The sequence below is a fragment of the Sesamum indicum genome, linkage group LG5 (genome assembly GCF_026168435.1).
Source record: "Sesamum indicum cultivar Baizhima isolate 11 linkage group LG5, ASM2616843v1, whole genome shotgun sequence".
In the NCBI taxonomy this organism is placed as follows: domain Eukaryota; kingdom Viridiplantae; phylum Streptophyta; class Magnoliopsida; order Lamiales; family Pedaliaceae; genus Sesamum; species Sesamum indicum.
This window is the reverse complement of record NC_142661.1, coordinates 19,208,474-19,226,389: the sequence shown is the minus strand read 5'-3', so window position 1 is coordinate 19,226,389 and position 17,916 is coordinate 19,208,474. Positions and strand designations below refer to the sequence as shown.

General features: G+C 36.8%; 4 protein-coding genes across 5 annotated transcripts; 2 read left to right on the top strand and 2 right to left on the bottom strand.

Annotated features, from left to right (window-relative positions):
* Positions 1-500: 500 nt before the first annotated feature.
* On the bottom strand, positions 501-2,511 carry LOC105179545 (putative glycosyltransferase At5g03795). Its single transcript, XM_011103195.3, has 4 exons — positions 2,259-2,511; positions 1,892-2,049; positions 1,416-1,761; positions 501-1,306 (listed from the first exon to the last, which is right to left on the bottom strand). Exons 1-4 carry the CDS (start codon positions 2,475-2,477, stop codon positions 632-634), a joined length of 1,398 nt encoding a protein of 465 aa, XP_011101497.2. The 5' UTR covers positions 2,478-2,511; the 3' UTR covers positions 501-631.
* A 2,265-nt stretch (positions 2,512-4,776) lies between these two features.
* LOC105179546 (putative glycosyltransferase At5g03795) lies at positions 4,777-8,526 on the top strand. Its single transcript, XM_011103196.3, has 4 exons — positions 4,777-5,111; positions 6,135-6,337; positions 6,611-6,956; positions 7,619-8,526. The coding sequence occupies exons 1-4, from the start codon at positions 4,878-4,880 to the stop codon at positions 8,294-8,296; spliced, it is 1,461 nt and encodes a 486-aa protein (XP_011101498.2). The 5' UTR covers positions 4,777-4,877; the 3' UTR covers positions 8,297-8,526.
* Positions 8,527-9,593: 1,067 nt separating this feature from the next.
* LOC105179519 (late embryogenesis abundant protein, putative / LEA protein) lies at positions 9,594-11,755 on the top strand. Its single transcript, XM_011103169.3, has 2 exons — positions 9,594-10,829; positions 11,045-11,755. Exons 1-2 carry the CDS (start codon positions 9,726-9,728, stop codon positions 11,504-11,506), a joined length of 1,566 nt encoding a protein of 521 aa, XP_011101471.2. The 5' UTR covers positions 9,594-9,725; the 3' UTR covers positions 11,507-11,755.
* Positions 11,756-12,337: 582 nt separating this feature from the next.
* Positions 12,338-15,843, bottom strand: LOC105179520 (uncharacterized). 2 transcript variants are annotated; one of them, XM_011103170.3, is made up of 10 exons: positions 15,377-15,843; positions 15,129-15,266; positions 14,833-15,021; positions 14,321-14,458; positions 14,080-14,201; positions 13,882-14,005; positions 13,661-13,790; positions 13,498-13,577; positions 13,263-13,397; positions 12,338-13,172 (listed from the first exon to the last, which is right to left on the bottom strand). In XM_011103170.3, exons 1-10 carry the CDS (start codon positions 15,722-15,724, stop codon positions 12,972-12,974), a joined length of 1,605 nt encoding a protein of 534 aa, XP_011101472.2. In that variant the 5' UTR covers positions 15,725-15,843; the 3' UTR covers positions 12,338-12,971. The 2 variants fall into 2 exon arrangements, with proteins under 2 accessions (XP_011101472.2, XP_011101474.2); XM_011103172.3 differs by having other exon boundaries at positions 13,894-14,005.
* Between the last annotated feature and the right edge of the window lie 2,073 nt (positions 15,844-17,916).

The window sequence follows — 17,916 nt, the reverse complement described above, 5'->3', positions numbered from 1 at the left end:
AAATTCATTTTTTATTTTTAAAACTATAATTAAAGCGACGATAATGCACTAATATATCCTTCATCGAAATTGATCAGTTCCCGTAATAATTTAATATGTATGTAATGGTATCATAGTATATAATTCCACAATTTAAATTAGTATAAAACATGTTAATTAAATTTACGTTACATTCAATATTTTTGTATACGGAGTGCATAGTAATTGCCATCTTCAAAATTAGAGTGTGTATCAATCATGTATATTCCAAACGTATTTAACATAGTGTTAGTGTGTAGCATCTATAAGACCAATTCGAGTGTGTCTTAGTTTCAGCTCGCATGAAGTTAATTGACTGTATCATGAACTAGTGTTAGAATGCTCGTCAGTGGACAATGGATTGGAGGAGCAGTGAACAGATTCATGCTTCCGTCTGGGTTAGCATTTGAGGTTGAAGAAGCAGAAGAACTAATCACAGCACAGCTTAGTAGACCGGCAATCGTAACATACGGTACATCCATCGTATGATTAAGGAAACCCATCTCACAAATTGTATGAACTATGCTTGAATGTAATAATTCTCAACATATGTATTAATTTACAGTATAATCAGTGGGAATTGGCCTCAACATCCTTAACTATAATGTCAGTGTTAGTTTTCGTAGGTATCATGGAGCTGAACATTCATTCGTCTGAGCCAAATAGAATGTAGTATCATGTGGAAGACATCATACCTTTTAGGAGGGAAATTAACCTCAAAATGCCTCCTTACTTCAACACCTATCCTCTGCATCTCTATGTACCGTTCTTCCGGTATAGCCATCAAGACATTCTTCAACTCGGGAATTTGACTCACCCGAATGTCAACTGAGAACTTACTCCAATCCAATACATCATCGAATGGCTTAGCATAATGGTCCTTGAGCAGAACTGGGACGCATCCTGTGTAAAGGGCTTCGACCGTTCTCGGGCTAGCTACCTCCCAGCCGCTAGGACAAATGCAATATTTACTCTTCCTGAACATGCCGTAGTACGACATGTTCCTTGGAAGGTACTCATGGATTTGGACTTCTGGATCTTTGTCCTTCCATTGGTCCATGAGGATTTGTCTAATGTATCCATGAACACCTCCTGAGTAGAATACTAAGACAGAACGAGTGGATGGAGGCAGCCCGCCAATCAAGCCGTCCATCTTTCCATCGGGAAGATATATCTCTGGCATCGACACATCCACAGAGGGCTTGAAACCTTCTGAGGTGTTTGCGTTGCACAGGACTCTAATCGAGTTCTTGAATAAGAGAGGAACGCCTTTGGAGATCTTCGGAGCCTGTGACATTTCAGGTACTCAAAATTTAGACCATTAACTGCGTAGAAAAGGATCAAAACCAGATTACACGCACATCAGTCTGAAAAGCAGCAAAAACAATAAAGCTTACCCAATCATGACAAGCAAGCATGAAATGATCATGTCCAAGGGTTCGATTCCAGTAAGGATACTTGGTGGAAATAAGATTGACATAGTCTCTGGCTATGTTCTGCAAGGGGCTCCACGCACGATTATGGATCACGTATGCGTAATTGGCTATCGACTGTGCACTTATTGGGACAAAGAAAACATGGGCCTTTCCAGGATCTCTGGTCCGGAAATTGCTGATCTCAATATGATGAATGAGAATCCCCTCGATCCCAAGAATCCCCAGGCTTTTACTGTAATGGAAAAGAGGCGGGTCTCCGTCCTCGTAGACGTAGATCCTAAACAGTTTCTCCATTTCCAAGTAGCTCCTACATTACATAAATCATAGTCAGTCCTTCTCATAACCTGATCATTAGTCTTAATCTTCATCTGTAGAGCTACATCTCAGACAATTTTGCATTTCCAATTCTAAGTTAGGACATTATTGAAGAAGATCACCTGTGGAAGGCATTGGGGTTCCTATACATTCGACCACTAGGGACGTAATCAGGGTCATATGATGTCTGATTGCTGCGCTGAGCTTCTTGAATTCTTGCTCGAGCTCTTGCTAGACTAGCCTCAGCCCTCTCTAAATCACTGTAATTTTTCTCCACAATCTGAACCAGACAATCACATCATAGTTCTTAGCCATTTCCCTTTACTAAGTTAAGGTGATTTCTTGTCCAACTTCCATTCTCAACTTAAACAAAAAACGCAGAATAATGTAACATAAAAAGAGTTGAACTTCATCTAACATTCATCAACCATGATAATTTTGTCTGTGCAGCAAAAGCAGAAAGAGAATAAGGGGTGGCGTTACAGGTACCTGATCCTCCATCGTCGCAGCGGCGGTGGGTGGCGGCGGCGCCCACGAAGTCAGCTCCCTATCCTTGGCTGAAACAGGAGGAGGAGCACCAGAATCAGGCCATGAATAAGTTGTGGAAGGCTTCTGGTTGAGTATAAGCACAAGCGCAGACGCCAAAATCAATGGAATTACTACAAAATACACAAGTTTTGAAGAAGAAGATGGTAATGAATCCGCCATTTTCTTTTCTTTCTCTTGTTCTGGCTATCGCAAGCTTGAGTTGCTTTTGCATTGGAAATAAGTGATTAAGCATATTTAATATTATTAAATAAAATAGTAAAATTTGATAGTATTTTCAATTATTATTTTATGAATAAAATGTAAAAGTTAGTTGATACAAAATTACTATACTATCAATTTAATTTAAATGAAAAAAAAAATCAAAATTGTGATATGAGGGTAATCGTCGTACAAAGATCTACGCCCTCAACTAATTTTTATGAAGAGCTCTGACCGTTCCGTTCATTTCAAGTTGTTTTTTATTTGGGATCAATATTTCTAAAATCCTTATATGTATGGTTCACCACAACCGTTCTATCATTTTTTTTTGTAATTTGTATGAAATCGTGCTATTATGAAAAATTTATAATAATTGTCTTTCATGCCCTAAATACAAATTTTTATTGATTTTATCATTTCGTCCAATCTTAAATACATTATTTTATAATGTATCGTATTTAAGAATCGAAAGACTATTATAGAAACCTTCTTAACGTGATTTTGACTGATTTTTATCTTATAGGTCCACATTTAATAAGATTTGAAGCGTATCTTGCCTGTTCAATAGATAGGATAATCCACATTTATCACTTAAACATGAAAAATTCTTATTCGGACCCAACTCAACTAAATTCCAATCACAGGCCAATTCATTTACCATGTGATTGATATACAATTTAAAAAAAGAGTTCAATCAGAAGATAAATATATCAAACTTACTATGTAATTAGATTAATTTGATCGAACAAATTTTGGATAAGAATTTTCAAACATTAACCTCGATAAAAGTTGTAACAACAAATTGTAATAAATAATAAATTAAATAAAACATTTGTCTTAAATAATCATAAACAGCCGTTTAATCTACACGTGCGCACGTGAGGTATTTTGGGGGATAGTGTGAAGTGATTTCTTGAATTCTCTTTCCCGGAAACTCGCATGATTTGTGTAATATGTAGTATGAAGTAGCTAGCATGCGGTAACTTCAAGTTACATATGAATCGTTTCGAGGTTTATGACACCGAGAAGCCCACCACTTGGCTGTTTCTGGATTGTAGATCCCCATGGAGTTGCAACTTGGTGCAAGTCTACAAACACGACTTTTCCTTTGCTTTTACTCCTTTTTATTAATATATATTTTTAGAACCAAGTTTAACGTTGCGATCATTTTTATTCAAGTGGGCAACATAAATAATTCTATTAATATGAACGTCATTACTCTATTTAGATATAACGTTTCTGATGATGTTCGCCGTATCGTTGAAGTCGCAACCCGCAATCCTATATTTTGAAGGGTTTGACTTTTAGAAGTCATGTGCAAGGTTCAAAATAATTCGAATTGAGTCAAATATATTATTATTTAGATTTATTTTAACTGATGTCGAGTAGAAAAATTGTGTTTGAATTTGAGTTGATCATTGTTTTAATAGAGCTCAAATGAATTTTAGTCTGATCAAACACGAATCAAATTTGAGTAATTTGATATTTTTAAGTATATTTTATTATTTTTGCATTAATTAAATCAAGCCCAAGTCAAGTTTGAAAACTTATGGAATGAAAATTTTTGTTCAAATTTGGTTTGTTAGATGAGCTTTTGTCAATTAATTTCAATCGAGTATCGAATAATTTAACTTAATTTTCAACGCTACTTATACGGGTGTTTTTCTACAATAATATCAATATAATTTTGTTCATTATATATATAATAAGTGATGTTAACATATGCCAACAATTTGCTCAAAGAAACCAAGAATTTCAAAACCAATTAAAGAAGAAAAAGAAAAAACCCAAGAATTTGATTCGTCAACGAGGCACAGCTTAGTTGACGAAGAGATAATGAATTTTAGTCGCATCAATTTGTGGGTATTAGTCTATCTTAATAGTAGTCAATGGTCTAATGTAACCGTAATTATTTGTTAATTGTACGTATTTAATATAGATAACAATTGGTGATTGAAATATATAATGTAAAATTGTAAGAAAATCAAGTGAAGGAAAAAGGGGCAACTATGATATGATATGAATGATGTTGAGTGATTATGGCAGCCCAATAAAAGAAAATAATAATGAAGAAGCAAATTCATGGGCATAATCTTGTGTTGAATTCCCATAATAACAAGGTCAAACATCCAAGGGGTGCATGTAACAAAGGTAAAGAATCTAAGCAAAGAAGGAAAAAATTAAAACGTCATTACCAAGTTTCCCTATATATATATATACAAATAATTGCATGAAAAACTTGATACATATGCATGTGAACATCAAGTGCCATAACGCCACCCACCATTCTTTTCTCTTCCCACACTCCAATATTAATCCTTCTCTCACTTCACACACACACACACACACACAGTTATAGAGATGCAGGTTTCCTCATGGTCGAAGCACTTATGGATTCTGGCATCACTTGCTGTGGGGGTGGCTGTGGTGGTTTTCATGGTTCCTAAGGCCTCCTCCACCTTCTCTTTCAACTCTAATTCCTTACAGGAGTACTTGCGTTCCAGGTTTCCTGATCATCATCATGATCCCCGTCTCGATACCTCGCCTGCTAATGCTGATGACTTGTTTGTGGATGATGAACTTGACGGAAAACCAGTAAGTTGGGCCCCTTTCACATTGTATTCTGTTGATTGAATATTTCGTTCGAGGCATTGCATGTATGTGGAAAATGTTAATTTTCTATGTATTAATAATAATAATAATAATAAACAATAGAATTCCACGATTAGTATTAAATATTTGTTAGTTTCATTTTCAATATATTGATTAATTAGTTATATGAGTAGTAAATATATAATATCTACATTAGAGGTGTGTTTATTAATAAAGAAATTATTGGAGAAATCAATGGTGAAGTGAGGGGGCGGGGTGATGGGCAGGGGAATGGGCAGATTGGGTAAGAGAAAAACATATGAAATGGTGCAAAAATCGGTTCATGTTACTTTTTTCCTAGTTTGGGGAGAAGGATCATCATCATCACTATCCCTAACATACCTTCTTGCCTAATCAAACACACCAACTTTAGACATGTCATACAACTATTTACTTTTCTCCAAGACAAACCACTTTTCTTTTTCAAGGAAAAAAGAATAAGTATATTTTAGGCCTTTATTACAAAAATTATATTTAGGACGTCCCAACTTTTATTTCTTTTTTCCGCGAATAAGGATGATTGTAGTGGGAAGTTTCCGATTTTATTTGATTAATGCTAATTAATTAATGCAGTACATCACTTTTTATGTAATTAATTTATAGTTTAAGTTTAACTGTATGTGATCCAACATACTTAACAAAATAAAGAATTCGTACATAAGTTCATCGGTAAGGAACTTTTTTCGATTATCAAAGATAAAAGATTTTATTATTTACTGCGATCGATTCAAATGGCTTACCGATCGAGTTTTGTATAGATTTTGGGCTCATAGTCTCAATCTCTAATAGGGTGAGATAGCTAATAATGATCATAAGCGTGTGAAAAACTCAGTGTATCAACGGTTCAGAATTAGATTCATGAGAAGTTGCACATTTGTGGGACATGATTGTAAAAATAAGTATCTTATTTACTTGTTTGATTTGTAACTTTATACCAATTTATTTACTGTTGTATTCATTCGACAGGAGAGAAGGGAAGAGGGGTACAAAAATGCGACTAGGAATGGAAGACCAGAGAAAAGATACAGCGACTTGGAGATGGTGGAAGCCGATCTTGTACAGGCTCGAGCTGCCATTAGGGAAGCCATCGTCACGGGTGGAAACCAAACTGAGGACCCTGATTATATCCCAAATGGGCCCATGTATTGGAACTCCAAGGTCTTCCACAGGTACACGTTTCATTAGATCATCACTCATTTGAAAAAAAGAAAAAAAATAATAAAAATAAATTATTTATAAGCATCAAAGTCATAGAAAGTTTATTTGAACTATAAAATATCTAAAATTCACGGAATTAGGATGATTCGAGGGTCAAAAGACACAGTTCGAGACAAATCGATTGTGTATGCAAGTATCATTTTAAGAGAAGATTTATGTGACTTAACAATACAGTAATATAGAAAATATTAAACTGACATCTCTTGAGTATCGCAAACTTTTAGGAGCTACTTGGAAATGGAAAAGAGATTGAAAATATTCATCTACGAGGAAGGGGATCCCCCGGTGTTCCACTTCGGACCCTGCAAGCACACATACGCCATAGAGGGAATTTTCATGGCGAACATGGAGGTTAGCCGTTTTCGGACATTCGACCACAACAAGGCTCACTTGTTCTTCCTGCCCTTCAGCGTGACGATGATAACTCAAGTGATATATGTGCCTGAATCCCATGAATGGAGTCAAATGAAGAATACAGCCTCCGATTATATCAATGTCATTGCTCAAAAGCATCCTTACTGGAATCGAACCCTTGGCGCTGATCATTTCATGCTTGCTTGCCATGACTGGGTAAGACATTCAACTCCCTGCCTCGTGTTAACTGGTTGGTCGTGTTCAGCCAAATTATCTGACATATGAAAAAGATAAAATTATATTTATAACATATTTAGTCTATTAATCTTAGTAATTATAATTTTTTAGTTTGTAATTTACACCACCTCATACATTTTTCACACGTTCGGTACAGAACATCATACATTTGGTCCTAAACCTTACACATTTGATCTTGAGTTATCAAATTTGATCTTCAGTAAATTTTTCTACCTAGCATGTGTTGTCGAGAAAAGATATTATACTGCCACATGTTGACATGTCATTTCAAGTCATATATTTTGAAAGAAAAAAATTTACAAATAATCAAATTCGACAACGAATGATCAAATTTATCAATTTAGACCAAATGTGTGAGATTTTTAATAAAATATGTCAAAATTAAGACTGAATGTGTGAGAAATATAACTTACATTACTAAATTTATAATTATTAAAAATATAGGACTAAATGTGTCGTACTCCTAATTCAAGACTAAAAATATAATTTTTTTCTATAAAAAAATTAACAAAGTAATATCCTATCCTATTTTCTCACATCTACAATTTTCTCAAAACTAATAATTATATATCCATCCTCATAAATTCGAAAATATTATATTGCATCAAAAAATATTTCAGGGGCCGGAGATTTCGTTTGCAATCCCCAACCTATACAAGAACTCCATCCGGGCCCTGTGCAACGCCAACACCTCCGAACAATTCAACCCCTCCCGCGACGTCTCCATCCCCGAAATCCACCTACCCGGCGGCGGCACTCGGGGCATGATCGGCGGCCCACCGCCGTCCAAGCGCCCAATACTCGTCTTCTACGCCGGCGGAGTCCACGGCCCTATCCGCCCAATCCTCCTGGAGCACTGGGAAAACAAGTCCGACCCGGACGTCCAAATCTACAAATACCTCCCCCAAAACGTCTCCTACTACGGGATGATGCGGAAGAGCCGCTACTGCATCTGCCCCAGCGGGTACGAGGTGGCCAGCCCGAGAATGGTGGAGGGCCTTTACATGGGCTGCGTGCCGGTGCTGATCAAGGACGGCTACGTCATCCCGTTCAGCGATGTCCTGAACTGGGAGACGTTTGCGGTGATTGTTCCGGTGAAGGATATCCCGAACTTGAAGACGATATTGACGGCGATTCCGATGAAGAAGTATGTGCAGATGCAGCAGAGGGGGATTCAGATGCGGCGGCATTTTGAGGTGAATTCGCCGCCGAAGAGGTACGATGTGTTTCATATGATACTGCATTCGATATGGCTGAGAAGGCTCAATGTTCGCCTCCATGAACATGAAGATTCTTGAACCCGACCCGGAATTATTTTCCAGAAGTAGTAAAATAGTTTAGAGATCTGCATGGACGATCTGTATTCTGTAGGATAATTTATGTTTCTCATTGTTCAAATATTTAACTCGTTATCTAATTAGGTCTTGTAAGAATTTAATTAAATGGCTTTTGATGTTTTTTTTGAATGATGATATTGTAAGAATTTAAATGGCGTTGAATATTTATTTGAATAGGTGTTTTGTACGAATTTAATTTGTTTGGGTTATTTTATTTAGCTGCTCACATTAAAGTAATAATAAGTTTGAGCAATAAAAGTAATTTAATTAAATTCCTTAACACATCCTGCCAATTAAGGTTTTAAACTCATAGCACATCTGTTATTTACTAATTTGGTCGACCAGAAATAAATCAAATTCAATAAGGTGATTCTGTTGAAGGTAAGATGATACGTTATAAATATCTTTTCTATATCATGATAAGATACATCATACCAAACTCCTTTTACACCGATGATGGTTGGATCCCAGAGAAATTGAGCTAACTGACAAAATTCTTGAAATAATTCTATTTTTTTCAAGGTAAGTCCAAATCACAATCTTTTTTTTTTTTGGGGTTATTTCGTAATCGACGCAACTTTCTAATCATATATTACTAATTGCAATCACTTCCAAAATTCACTCTCCATTAGCGTATAAATAAAGACCTTCGACAACAAGTATCCTATACTCTCACACTTAATTCTCTCTCAGTTTTCAGTTGTTTTTCAGTGTGTTCATGACTCTACGTATTTTTATTACTTTGTCATTATATATAGCTATTATTCTAATGATATTTCAAGTTAATTAATTAATTTATTTAATTAAATAAATTACTGACTTGAGTAAATATTTTAATTTTTTTTTATCTATTTTTATAATTAAATAAATTATTAACTTAAATATTAGAACACTAATCTTAATTGTACAAGTTAATACTTTCTTAATTCTAGAATTTTGTGAATATCTATCCACTATTGTTTTGCTATTATAGGAAACCGTATATAATTTTAAAATTTTGATTAATCATCATTTATAGTATAATATTTATATATCATTAATTGAGGATAAAGCCAACCGACCACCGACGTATGACCCCCGCAGCTCGGAACTCCCAATGGTCTCATCCGCCTGGCTGATACCAGCAACGTGCCAGGCGGCAAACGGATGCATCAATTTGCATGATTCACCACGTGTTGCCCCGTCGGAACCCCAACAAGGATTCAACCTTACAGGTGTCACTGTACACAATCTCTCAACCTGCTCATATATATGTCCCCGGCGCTTGCTAAAATTCACATCGAAGCACTGAACTTCCCTTTTCTGAAGAAAGAAGTATTGAACACGTTTCCATTTACATACTTGCATTTACTTTCACGGATTGTTCTTTGTTTAGGGTGTCGGGACAAACATGGCGTCGAGGCAAGCAGCGAAGGAAGAGAGGGCTGAAGCGGCTGCAAGAACTGCGGCGGACGAGCTCAGCGATGTGAACAGAGAGAGAAGGGATATGGAAGGAGTCCGGCAAGAAGAGAGGGGTCCTGGTGTGATTGGCAGCCTGATCAGGACAGTTCAGGGCACTGTGGTGCACGCTAAGGATGCTGTCATGGGCAAGTCCCATGAAGCTGCTGACAGGACCCGCGGGACGACGGAGGAAGCTGCCGAGAGAACGAGGGATGGATTGGAATCCGCCGCCCAGAAGGCGGTGGAGTACAAGGATTACACCGCGGAAAAAGCTAAGGAGACAACGGATTCTGCTGCCCAGAAGGCAGCGGAAGCTGCTGAGAAGGCTAGGGAGAAGAAAGATTCCGCTGCAGAGAAGGCAAAACAAGCCAAAGACGCCACCATGGAGACGATGGGCGAGTATAAAGATTATGCAGCGGAGAAGACGAAAGAAGCCGCCAATTCTGCTGCCCAGAAGGCCAAACAGGCCAAAGACACCACAGCCGGGAAGATGGGAGAGTATAAAGATTATGCAGCGGAGAAGGCGGGAGAGACGAAGGACGCTGCCATGGGAAAAGCCGGAGAGTACAAAGATTATGAGGCAGAGAAGGCGCAGGCGGCTGCTGAGAAAGCAAGAGAGACCAAAGATTCGGCAATGGAAAAAGCAGGGGAATACAAAGATTATGCAGCTCAGAAGGCTAAGGAGACTAAGGACTCAACCGTGCAAAAGACCGGGGAGTATAAAGATTACGCTGCCGAGAAGGTGGGGCAGGCGAAGGATACGACACTGGAGAAGGCAAGGCAGGCGAAGGACACGACAATGGAGAAGGCAGGGCAGGCGAAGGATACCACAGTGGAGAAGGCCGGCGAATACAAAGATTACACTGCTGAGAAGGCTAAAGAAGGGAAGGACACTACAGTAGGGAAGATCACTGAGTTGAAGGATTCTGCAGCTGATGCGGCGAGGAGGGCTATGGATTATCTTACAGGGAAGAAAGAGGAGACGAAGCAGAAGGTGCAAGAAACTGGCGAAGCCACGATGCAGATGGCCCAAGATACTAAAGAAACAGCCAAGGTTAGCCGTTTATGATCAACTCCGGCTTTATTGAGTTCGTTGGCTGGTTTAATTCAGGACCGTATCGTTATATTGTGAATCTTTGCATGAAAGTTCAATAAATTTTTGCGGACTCCTTTGCAGTCAAAAGGATTATCTTGTTTCTCTAGACGTTATAACATGGTAGGTACGTTATGAGTTTGTGATGTGGAATTGTGTCTTCTATCTGCAATTAGGGGAAGGTCGAAGAGACGAAGGAAGAAGCCCGGAGGAAAATGGAAGACTTGAAAATCGAGGATGAAGCTGCACGGCGAGCGGATGAGAAGCGGGATGCTGCAGCCGAAAGGTATGAGGAGGCCAGAGGAGGCAGCGGCGGGGGGATCTTTGGTGCAATAGGCGGCGTGAAGGATGCGATCAAAGATAGGCTGATGCCTCACGCAACTGAGACAACGGAGGAGACAGGAACACGGGTTTCATATGGAGGCCATGGGGAGCCGAAGACGGGGCATAGACTGACGGTGGACGAGGAGGGGACTCCGGTGGTCATGGTGGTGGATGTGGATGAAACAACTGCTGGAGCCACCGCATCCACCCTGAAAGAGGCGGATCAGTTGACGGGTCAGACATTCAATGACGTGGGACGCCTGGGTGAAGAAGGCGTTGCACGCGTGCGATTGGATCGCAGTGGGAAGATGTGATTGAAGTCATACGTGCATAAAGTTGTGTTTTGGTTGGAGTATTTTGATGTTGTTGTTGATGGGCGTTTTCAAGATGATGGAGATGATATGATGTATAAATTCGGACAATGTTTTGTTTTGCTTGCTTAATATCATGTATGTATGGAATCAGGTTGTGTGGCCTCTGTTTACTGTATTTAGATCTTGAGCAGTATTTCTAACCCACAATCTTCCGAAAATAATAATTATAATTGTGCTTTTGCTTCAAAATCTTTGTACTTCTTTAAAAATTATGTGTCTACGTCCACAAAAGTATTTTTGCATTCTCTATTTCTTATTTTTATATTTTTTTTTGTGTTCTTGATCTTTTATTTAACTTACGTGCTTTTAAGGAGGTCACTTTGTTTGATGGAAATTAAACAAAGAATGTAACTATTATATAGCAATACAATTATCTGCTATGGTACTAATTAGACAAGTTTTAAGAAGCTTACTAAACAACCATACTGAATTTAGTAGTTTTGTAACGATAACTCCTCCATTGTAGGAATACAACCTTAGTGAATTTTAATAATTCTTTAAAGATAACTCTTCAATTGCAGGAACTTTTTAATGATTAACTACTTATTTAATCCGGCATTTACAAACAAAATGAAGTTATTAGATTTCTTCATCTTTTGGAGGATCTAAATGAAGTCTCAGATTTCTTCATCTTCTTTCGAGTTCCTCCATTTTTCAGTTTTTCCTTTAACTCGATTGCCAAATCTATATCTCCATATAATTAGTTTGGAAGTATTTTTGGTACTACAGTCTTTGACATCAAGATTTTCTAACTAATCAAAGTCTGGAATCATATAATTGGGACTGTTTGTTCATTACATATCAGTGGTAATTTTTTAGGAGCACACATGAACGTTAAACTTGTACAAGTATTTGCATATTTGGTACATACTTTCTCGTTAATGAAAAAGAATTCCGTATAAAAGGGGTCGTCCGCAGCAAAAAGAAATGACACTATGTGCAAATTACCTTGTTAAGTTTTTAAGCGAATGGCACATGTAATGAATTTCTTGGTACACTTCTCTCTGATTCAGCTGAAGCGTTTCCAACAACGGCATAATTCTAATGCTGTGATCGAGCAACTTAAGAAACGACATCACGACTAATCGCATAAATGAAACGTGACAAGGTAACCAACACATCTTAAACATTTCCTCTTTATTCTTTTTTGTTCCTGTTTTTTCCGGAATTCCCCAACTTTCTTCCTGCTGCTGCTATCTGTATGGTGCTAATCAATAGATTATTTTGCCTCGTCCTTGAGAAGATTTACCGGCCTACATTGCTTCAAGCGTTAGTGGGTATTCTTCCAAAACCAACTTCCGTATCAACCCACTGTCTTATGGCCGCCTTTCGCAACTTAGTTTGTGGTGCAGACAAGCAACACTAGCATGCAAGAGTCATACCGTGACAATCATATACTTTACTCCTAACCGGAAGACTTCAAGTCCTTGAACAAGAAAGCTGCATTGATCCCCACTACAATCCCTGCAATGCCTGCAAGCACAAGAATTCTCATGTATTTCTGGCCAGGTGATATTTTTCCTGATAGCATCTTGCAGTATTTCTCAGCAATTCTCAAAGATGCTTGATAGGCAGCATTCTCACAACCAGCCATTGCCTGCTGATTCTGTTGACACCACAAATACATGAAAACCTCTGTTCAATTTATTATAAGCAGTGACCTTCAATTCTTGCAAGTTTATGTATATGTACATACCTTCACTCTGAATCTCTGTATGCTCTCCTTCAAGGGATGAAGAGTATGTTGTTTAACAGAAAACGCCTTCCATCCATCTAGTAGTTTTTTTAATACAAGGATACTTCCTTCGATATTTTCCAAATAAATATCTTCCTGTTCAAGTGATTACATGTATGAAAAGAGTAAAAAGAAATTTACTTTGGCTAAGACAGGAGGAAAAAGGTGGCTAAACAATAGAGGAAGTTCTTCTCACCCATTGCTTGTAACAATCCTGGTTCATAGTTAAACACCAAATACACAAGTCACCTGCTTCCTGTGATAGACCGACGATACCTACAACCCTTTCTTGGCATCAAATGCGAGTTGCATAAAACGCAAGTAGATTTAAGAGGCAAATATATGTATTTGTCAATTACCTTCTCCAGCAGCTTTAATAGCAAAGAGCATTATCTTCTGCGTAATTTGCTTCAAAGTTTTGCTTCCAGAGGGAGCTGCAATTGCTACCTCTTTTAAAGTAGGATATACAACTTGAAGTCTTTCAGTTCCCTATTTAAATATTAAGCACGAAGACATAGTTAGCAGCACATGAATGCAACAAAAAGTTAAATTCTGAAAACAAAACACAAGACTTAATTACATTGAACTGAACTGAAAATGTGGTTCGCATGAGAAACTCAAGCGCTGATGGAGGGACCAAGCGCTCGCCCTTTCTAACAGCACGATTTAGCAAAATGATTCGAGCCTTTGGGGAAGATACAATTCTAAGTAGAGATTTCTACGAGTTAGAGTTGATAAGATGTATGAACAAATTTAGCAGTCGCTATGAAGTGCTTACCTCTCAATCACTTGTAAAATGAAGTCCCAGGACTGCATATTGGAACTTGATTCATCTTTAAGCATATTGAAGAGAAAGTGTACGCACAAGAATAGTCCCACCCCCAAATCCCCTTGAGAGGCCTACAAAATTCTAATTCCTTGAATAGAAGAATTCCAAAGTGCAGGCAGAAAACCCAAACAAATGATAAGGCCTCTAGAGAACAGAATTTCACCATCGTAGACTTTTTCTTGATAGTTACCTGAGCGATCACCCACACCATGACAGGAATCTTATCATGTCCTATATATTTTTCGCTGTCCTTGATTATCGGCAACAAAATGATCAATAAATCAGGTTTGCATCGAAGTATCATTGCCAAAACCACAAAGATGTCAACCTGCAGCAATGGCACGTGAATTTAGTTGAGTAAATAATTATTTAGGACAGTTGTTGGAATGGGCCTCACAAAAAATATAAATTGTAAAAAGCATAGTAAACTGATGTAAGAATAAATAACTTGTCAAAAAATTGCATAAAAATTTCCAAGAATGACATCCACCAACATTTGTCATCCTAATTGTCAGAAAAAGTTCAACCATAATCCTTGTCTTTTTCCTTGTTGAAATGCAGACAGTGGCACTACCCCAAGAATGTAGAAAGGTACATAACAATAAATGATTAACCAAAAATTGTGACAAATTAATGACACCAATAAATTCGGGAAAAAAAAAGAAGCAGGCTAGCTGGCTAACCAAAACTGCATAATTGTACCTGACATTTGGGAGGTGTTTTTGGTATTGCATTTTTGGTAGCCTTAGCAACTCCTTGATGGATTTCAAATTCACCGACGATGCTGTCCAATAACCACAGAACAAAAGAACCAAGCGCATCAACAGCACGACTGCTGAGCCAATCCACTGATATCTTGTACACCTCTTCAGGTATGTCAACAAGAGGAATCTGTTTAAGAACAGCGAAATTTCTTTATTATTGGCATTAATGAGAAAATAGTTTGAAAATTAACAAAGTTTTTTTTGTTAAAGAATGAATTAAGGCCAAAAACTCACATCGACCATTTTGGCTACAGAAGAATCCTTGAGTATCTCTATCCATGGGAATTGCGAGTGGCTAACTTTTGCCAATACGGTACGGAAATAATCGGTGAATCTCATCAATTGCACATCATGCATCCTCTCATACATTCCCTGCGAAGAAAAATATAAACAAAAGAATCAACAGAACTCTCGTACTTCAAATGCTGTAACAGAAAAAACTTAGATAAAAACCAAAAAAAGAAAAAAAAATGAAATCGCACCGAGATATCAGCGATGAATAAAGCAAACTGAGTAACATTAATATTACGAAAAGCCTCAGCAACGGTGACCTTCGGCCTTTTGTCCATTTCAACATCATTTCCACTGGAACTTTCCATCACCACCGCATCAGCAACTAAGCGATCCTCGGGAGAAGCATCAACCAAGCGATCCTGCTGCTCCGTTCCGCAAGAATTCTCATGCGTCGAAAGGATTCTCAGAGGTTGACGCCTCCGATTCTTCCTCCGGACCGTCTGCCATTCACCGTCAACCTGATGATCCTCTCGTCCGATCAACGGTGATGGAGAATACTCCTCAACGAGTTCGAAATCCTTCTCCATCCCTTGCATTTATCTTATATGCGTTTGGATGCAAAGAGAGGGAAAGTGGTTTTTTCCGTTACTTTCCCTCGTGAGGGAGCGAAAGACCACCGGAAGTATGAAGAAGAGGGGGTGGAGGAAAGTTGGTGAGAGTGTTGGGGTTTAAATAGGCAGAAAGGCGATCCCAAAAAATGTATTATAATATAAAAATTAAAATAAATTACAATGATCTCTCTAAAAATTTATTATATTTATTAAATTTTAAATATAACCACATATGGGTAGAAATTGTCGTTAATTCGAATTCATCTCGATCGAATTTGAACCAATCATAGGATAATTATAATATATTTATCGTGGGATTAATATACAGTTTAAGAAAATTGGTCAATCACATAATAAGTATAATACAATAAATTTTATGATTAGTTTAATTCAACCACACTTGATTCGAATAAAAACTTTCCTATCATTATATCCTTGGGGCTGTACAAAACTATATATTTGTTCGAGTTTGGAGCTAGTAAAATTAGATTGGCAATGTTAGAAAAATAATAATTAATTTGAAAATTTACAATTGTTTGGAAGATAACAACTTGTTTGTGTTTTTATTTTTGATTTTTAGTTTTTGAAATAGTGATTAAGTGAAAATAAGTTTCTTTATATATTTTTTTATGAAAATATATTGATTTGACATTATAATTCAATATAAAAACACAATGCCATTAATTAATCCAAACATATTATCATTTTTATACCAAGATTTATAAAAAATTGAAAATACATATTTGACGCTGAAAACTAAAAATAAAAACATAAACAAACAGGATGAATTCTGGACTGATTTCAAACATTCTCCTTAAAAATAATATAAAAAGCTATCAAAACCTCTCCAGACGCAATACTAAACACGCATCACATTCTCCAAATCACATATCAAGGACAAGAATATCTAGTCTGTATTTAACAGGAGTAGCACAGCCCGACTACGATGTACTGCAACAGCAATAGAAATTAAAGATGCGAGCCGTCATTGTGCAAAACCCTTAATTTATTGGGGGGAAAAATGTTCAGGAGATATCATATTGAAGGGCGGTACAAATTAAGTGAAAGATAAAAATATATAATCGAGATAGCACATGATAAATTACTAAAACACCCCTTAATAGATGATGCTACAAATAATGTCTAGATTCAAATATTGTATATATATTTTTCAAAAGATAACTTCTTAGTTTGGGAATTTTATAATAAAGAATTATTTACCAATTATAAGTACAAATCATATAAGAAACTAGAAACCAAATTGTGAAATTCCCAAAATTTGAAATATATGTATATATATATATACAAGAACATAACAATTTTCTCCATATAAAAATTTTTTTCCTTTTCAATTTTCTTCCAATCATTTGTGGCGGTGATAATATGATCTAAATCAGTACTTAAACAATTTCTACCAATTAAAAAATTTCTACCTCCATTGTGAATACTCTTTTGGATTCTATTAACAGTTAAAAAAAATTATTTTCATATCATTACATCATAATTCACAAAATAACGATGTGGAAATAGTCTTAAAAGGATTGCCGTATAGCAATTCTTGAGCCGTGGCATTTTCGCATTTTGACCAACAATGAAGGGCAAAATGGAAGAAGAGACTGCAGGGCTATATTGGTCCAAGAATTTTGTAATAAGAGGGGTATGCATTAACCCAGTCTGATTCTTTCTAAAAGATTATTAACTATATAATGTGTGATTTAATCCACAGATGGGATGCTGATAACATTTTCATTAATTATGTCCAAATCCAAATCACACATTACAGGGGGAAAAACAGCCTTTGCTGAGCTACCCTTGTAAAATTATTAGGTAAGTGGATAGAGATTAGTGAAACATTAAATATGTTAATTAAGTGAAATTATGGAGTTTGGAGGGCAATTATTTTTGGGTTTGCTTATTAGGTAAGTTGTTTGTGTCTTTGATTAGGTTGTCTGTTACGATTATTTATTGTAACGTGATATTTGTGTTGGTGGATAATTTACAAGTACTTTCTAGATGTTTTTAGAAAAAAAAATATCTACCCTAATTAATGGTAATAATTAGAGTCGAAACTGCTTGTAAAGAAAGAAAAAATGGAAAAATGTAATTTTAGAAGAAAAAAAAATAGTAAGTGTAGTGTATTTGTCATGTAATTTATTAATTTTTATGAATTGTTATAG

Bases quoted from the DNA above. Each gene is read 5' to 3' on its own strand.
- LOC105179545 (XM_011103195.3), bottom strand. From the start codon at position 2,477: ATGGCGGATTCATTACCATCTTCTTCTTCAAAACTTGTGTATTTTGTA. The intron at 1,762-1,891 runs GTGATCTTCTTC...TATGTAATGTAG, and splicing joins AACCCCAATGCCTTCCACAG to GAGCTACTTGGAAATGGAGA. The intron at 1,307-1,415 runs GTAAGCTTTATT...GAAATGTCACAG, and splicing joins TGCTTGCTTGTCATGATTGG to GCTCCGAAGATCTCCAAAGG.
- LOC105179546 (XM_011103196.3), top strand. From the start codon at position 4,878: ATGCAGGTTTCCTCATGGTCGAAGCACTTATGGATTCTGGCATCACTT. The intron at 5,112-6,134 runs GTAAGTTGGGCC...TTCATTCGACAG, and splicing joins ATGAACTTGACGGAAAACCA to GAGAGAAGGGAAGAGGGGTA. The intron at 6,338-6,610 runs GTACACGTTTCA...GCAAACTTTTAG, and splicing joins AACTCCAAGGTCTTCCACAG to GAGCTACTTGGAAATGGAAA.
- LOC105179519 (XM_011103169.3), top strand. From the start codon at position 9,726: ATGGCGTCGAGGCAAGCAGCGAAGGAAGAGAGGGCTGAAGCGGCTGCA. The intron at 10,830-11,044 runs GTTAGCCGTTTA...ATCTGCAATTAG, and splicing joins ATACTAAAGAAACAGCCAAG to GGGAAGGTCGAAGAGACGAA.
- LOC105179520 (XM_011103170.3), bottom strand. From the start codon at position 15,724: ATGCAAGGGATGGAGAAGGATTTCGAACTCGTTGAGGAGTATTCTCCA. The intron at 14,006-14,079 runs GTAAGCACTTCA...ATCTCTACTTAG, and splicing joins ATTTTACAAGTGATTGAGAG to AATTGTATCTTCCCCAAAGG. The intron at 13,791-13,881 runs GTAATTAAGTCT...ATATTTAAATAG, and splicing joins CATTTTCAGTTCAGTTCAAT to GGAACTGAAAGACTTCAAGT.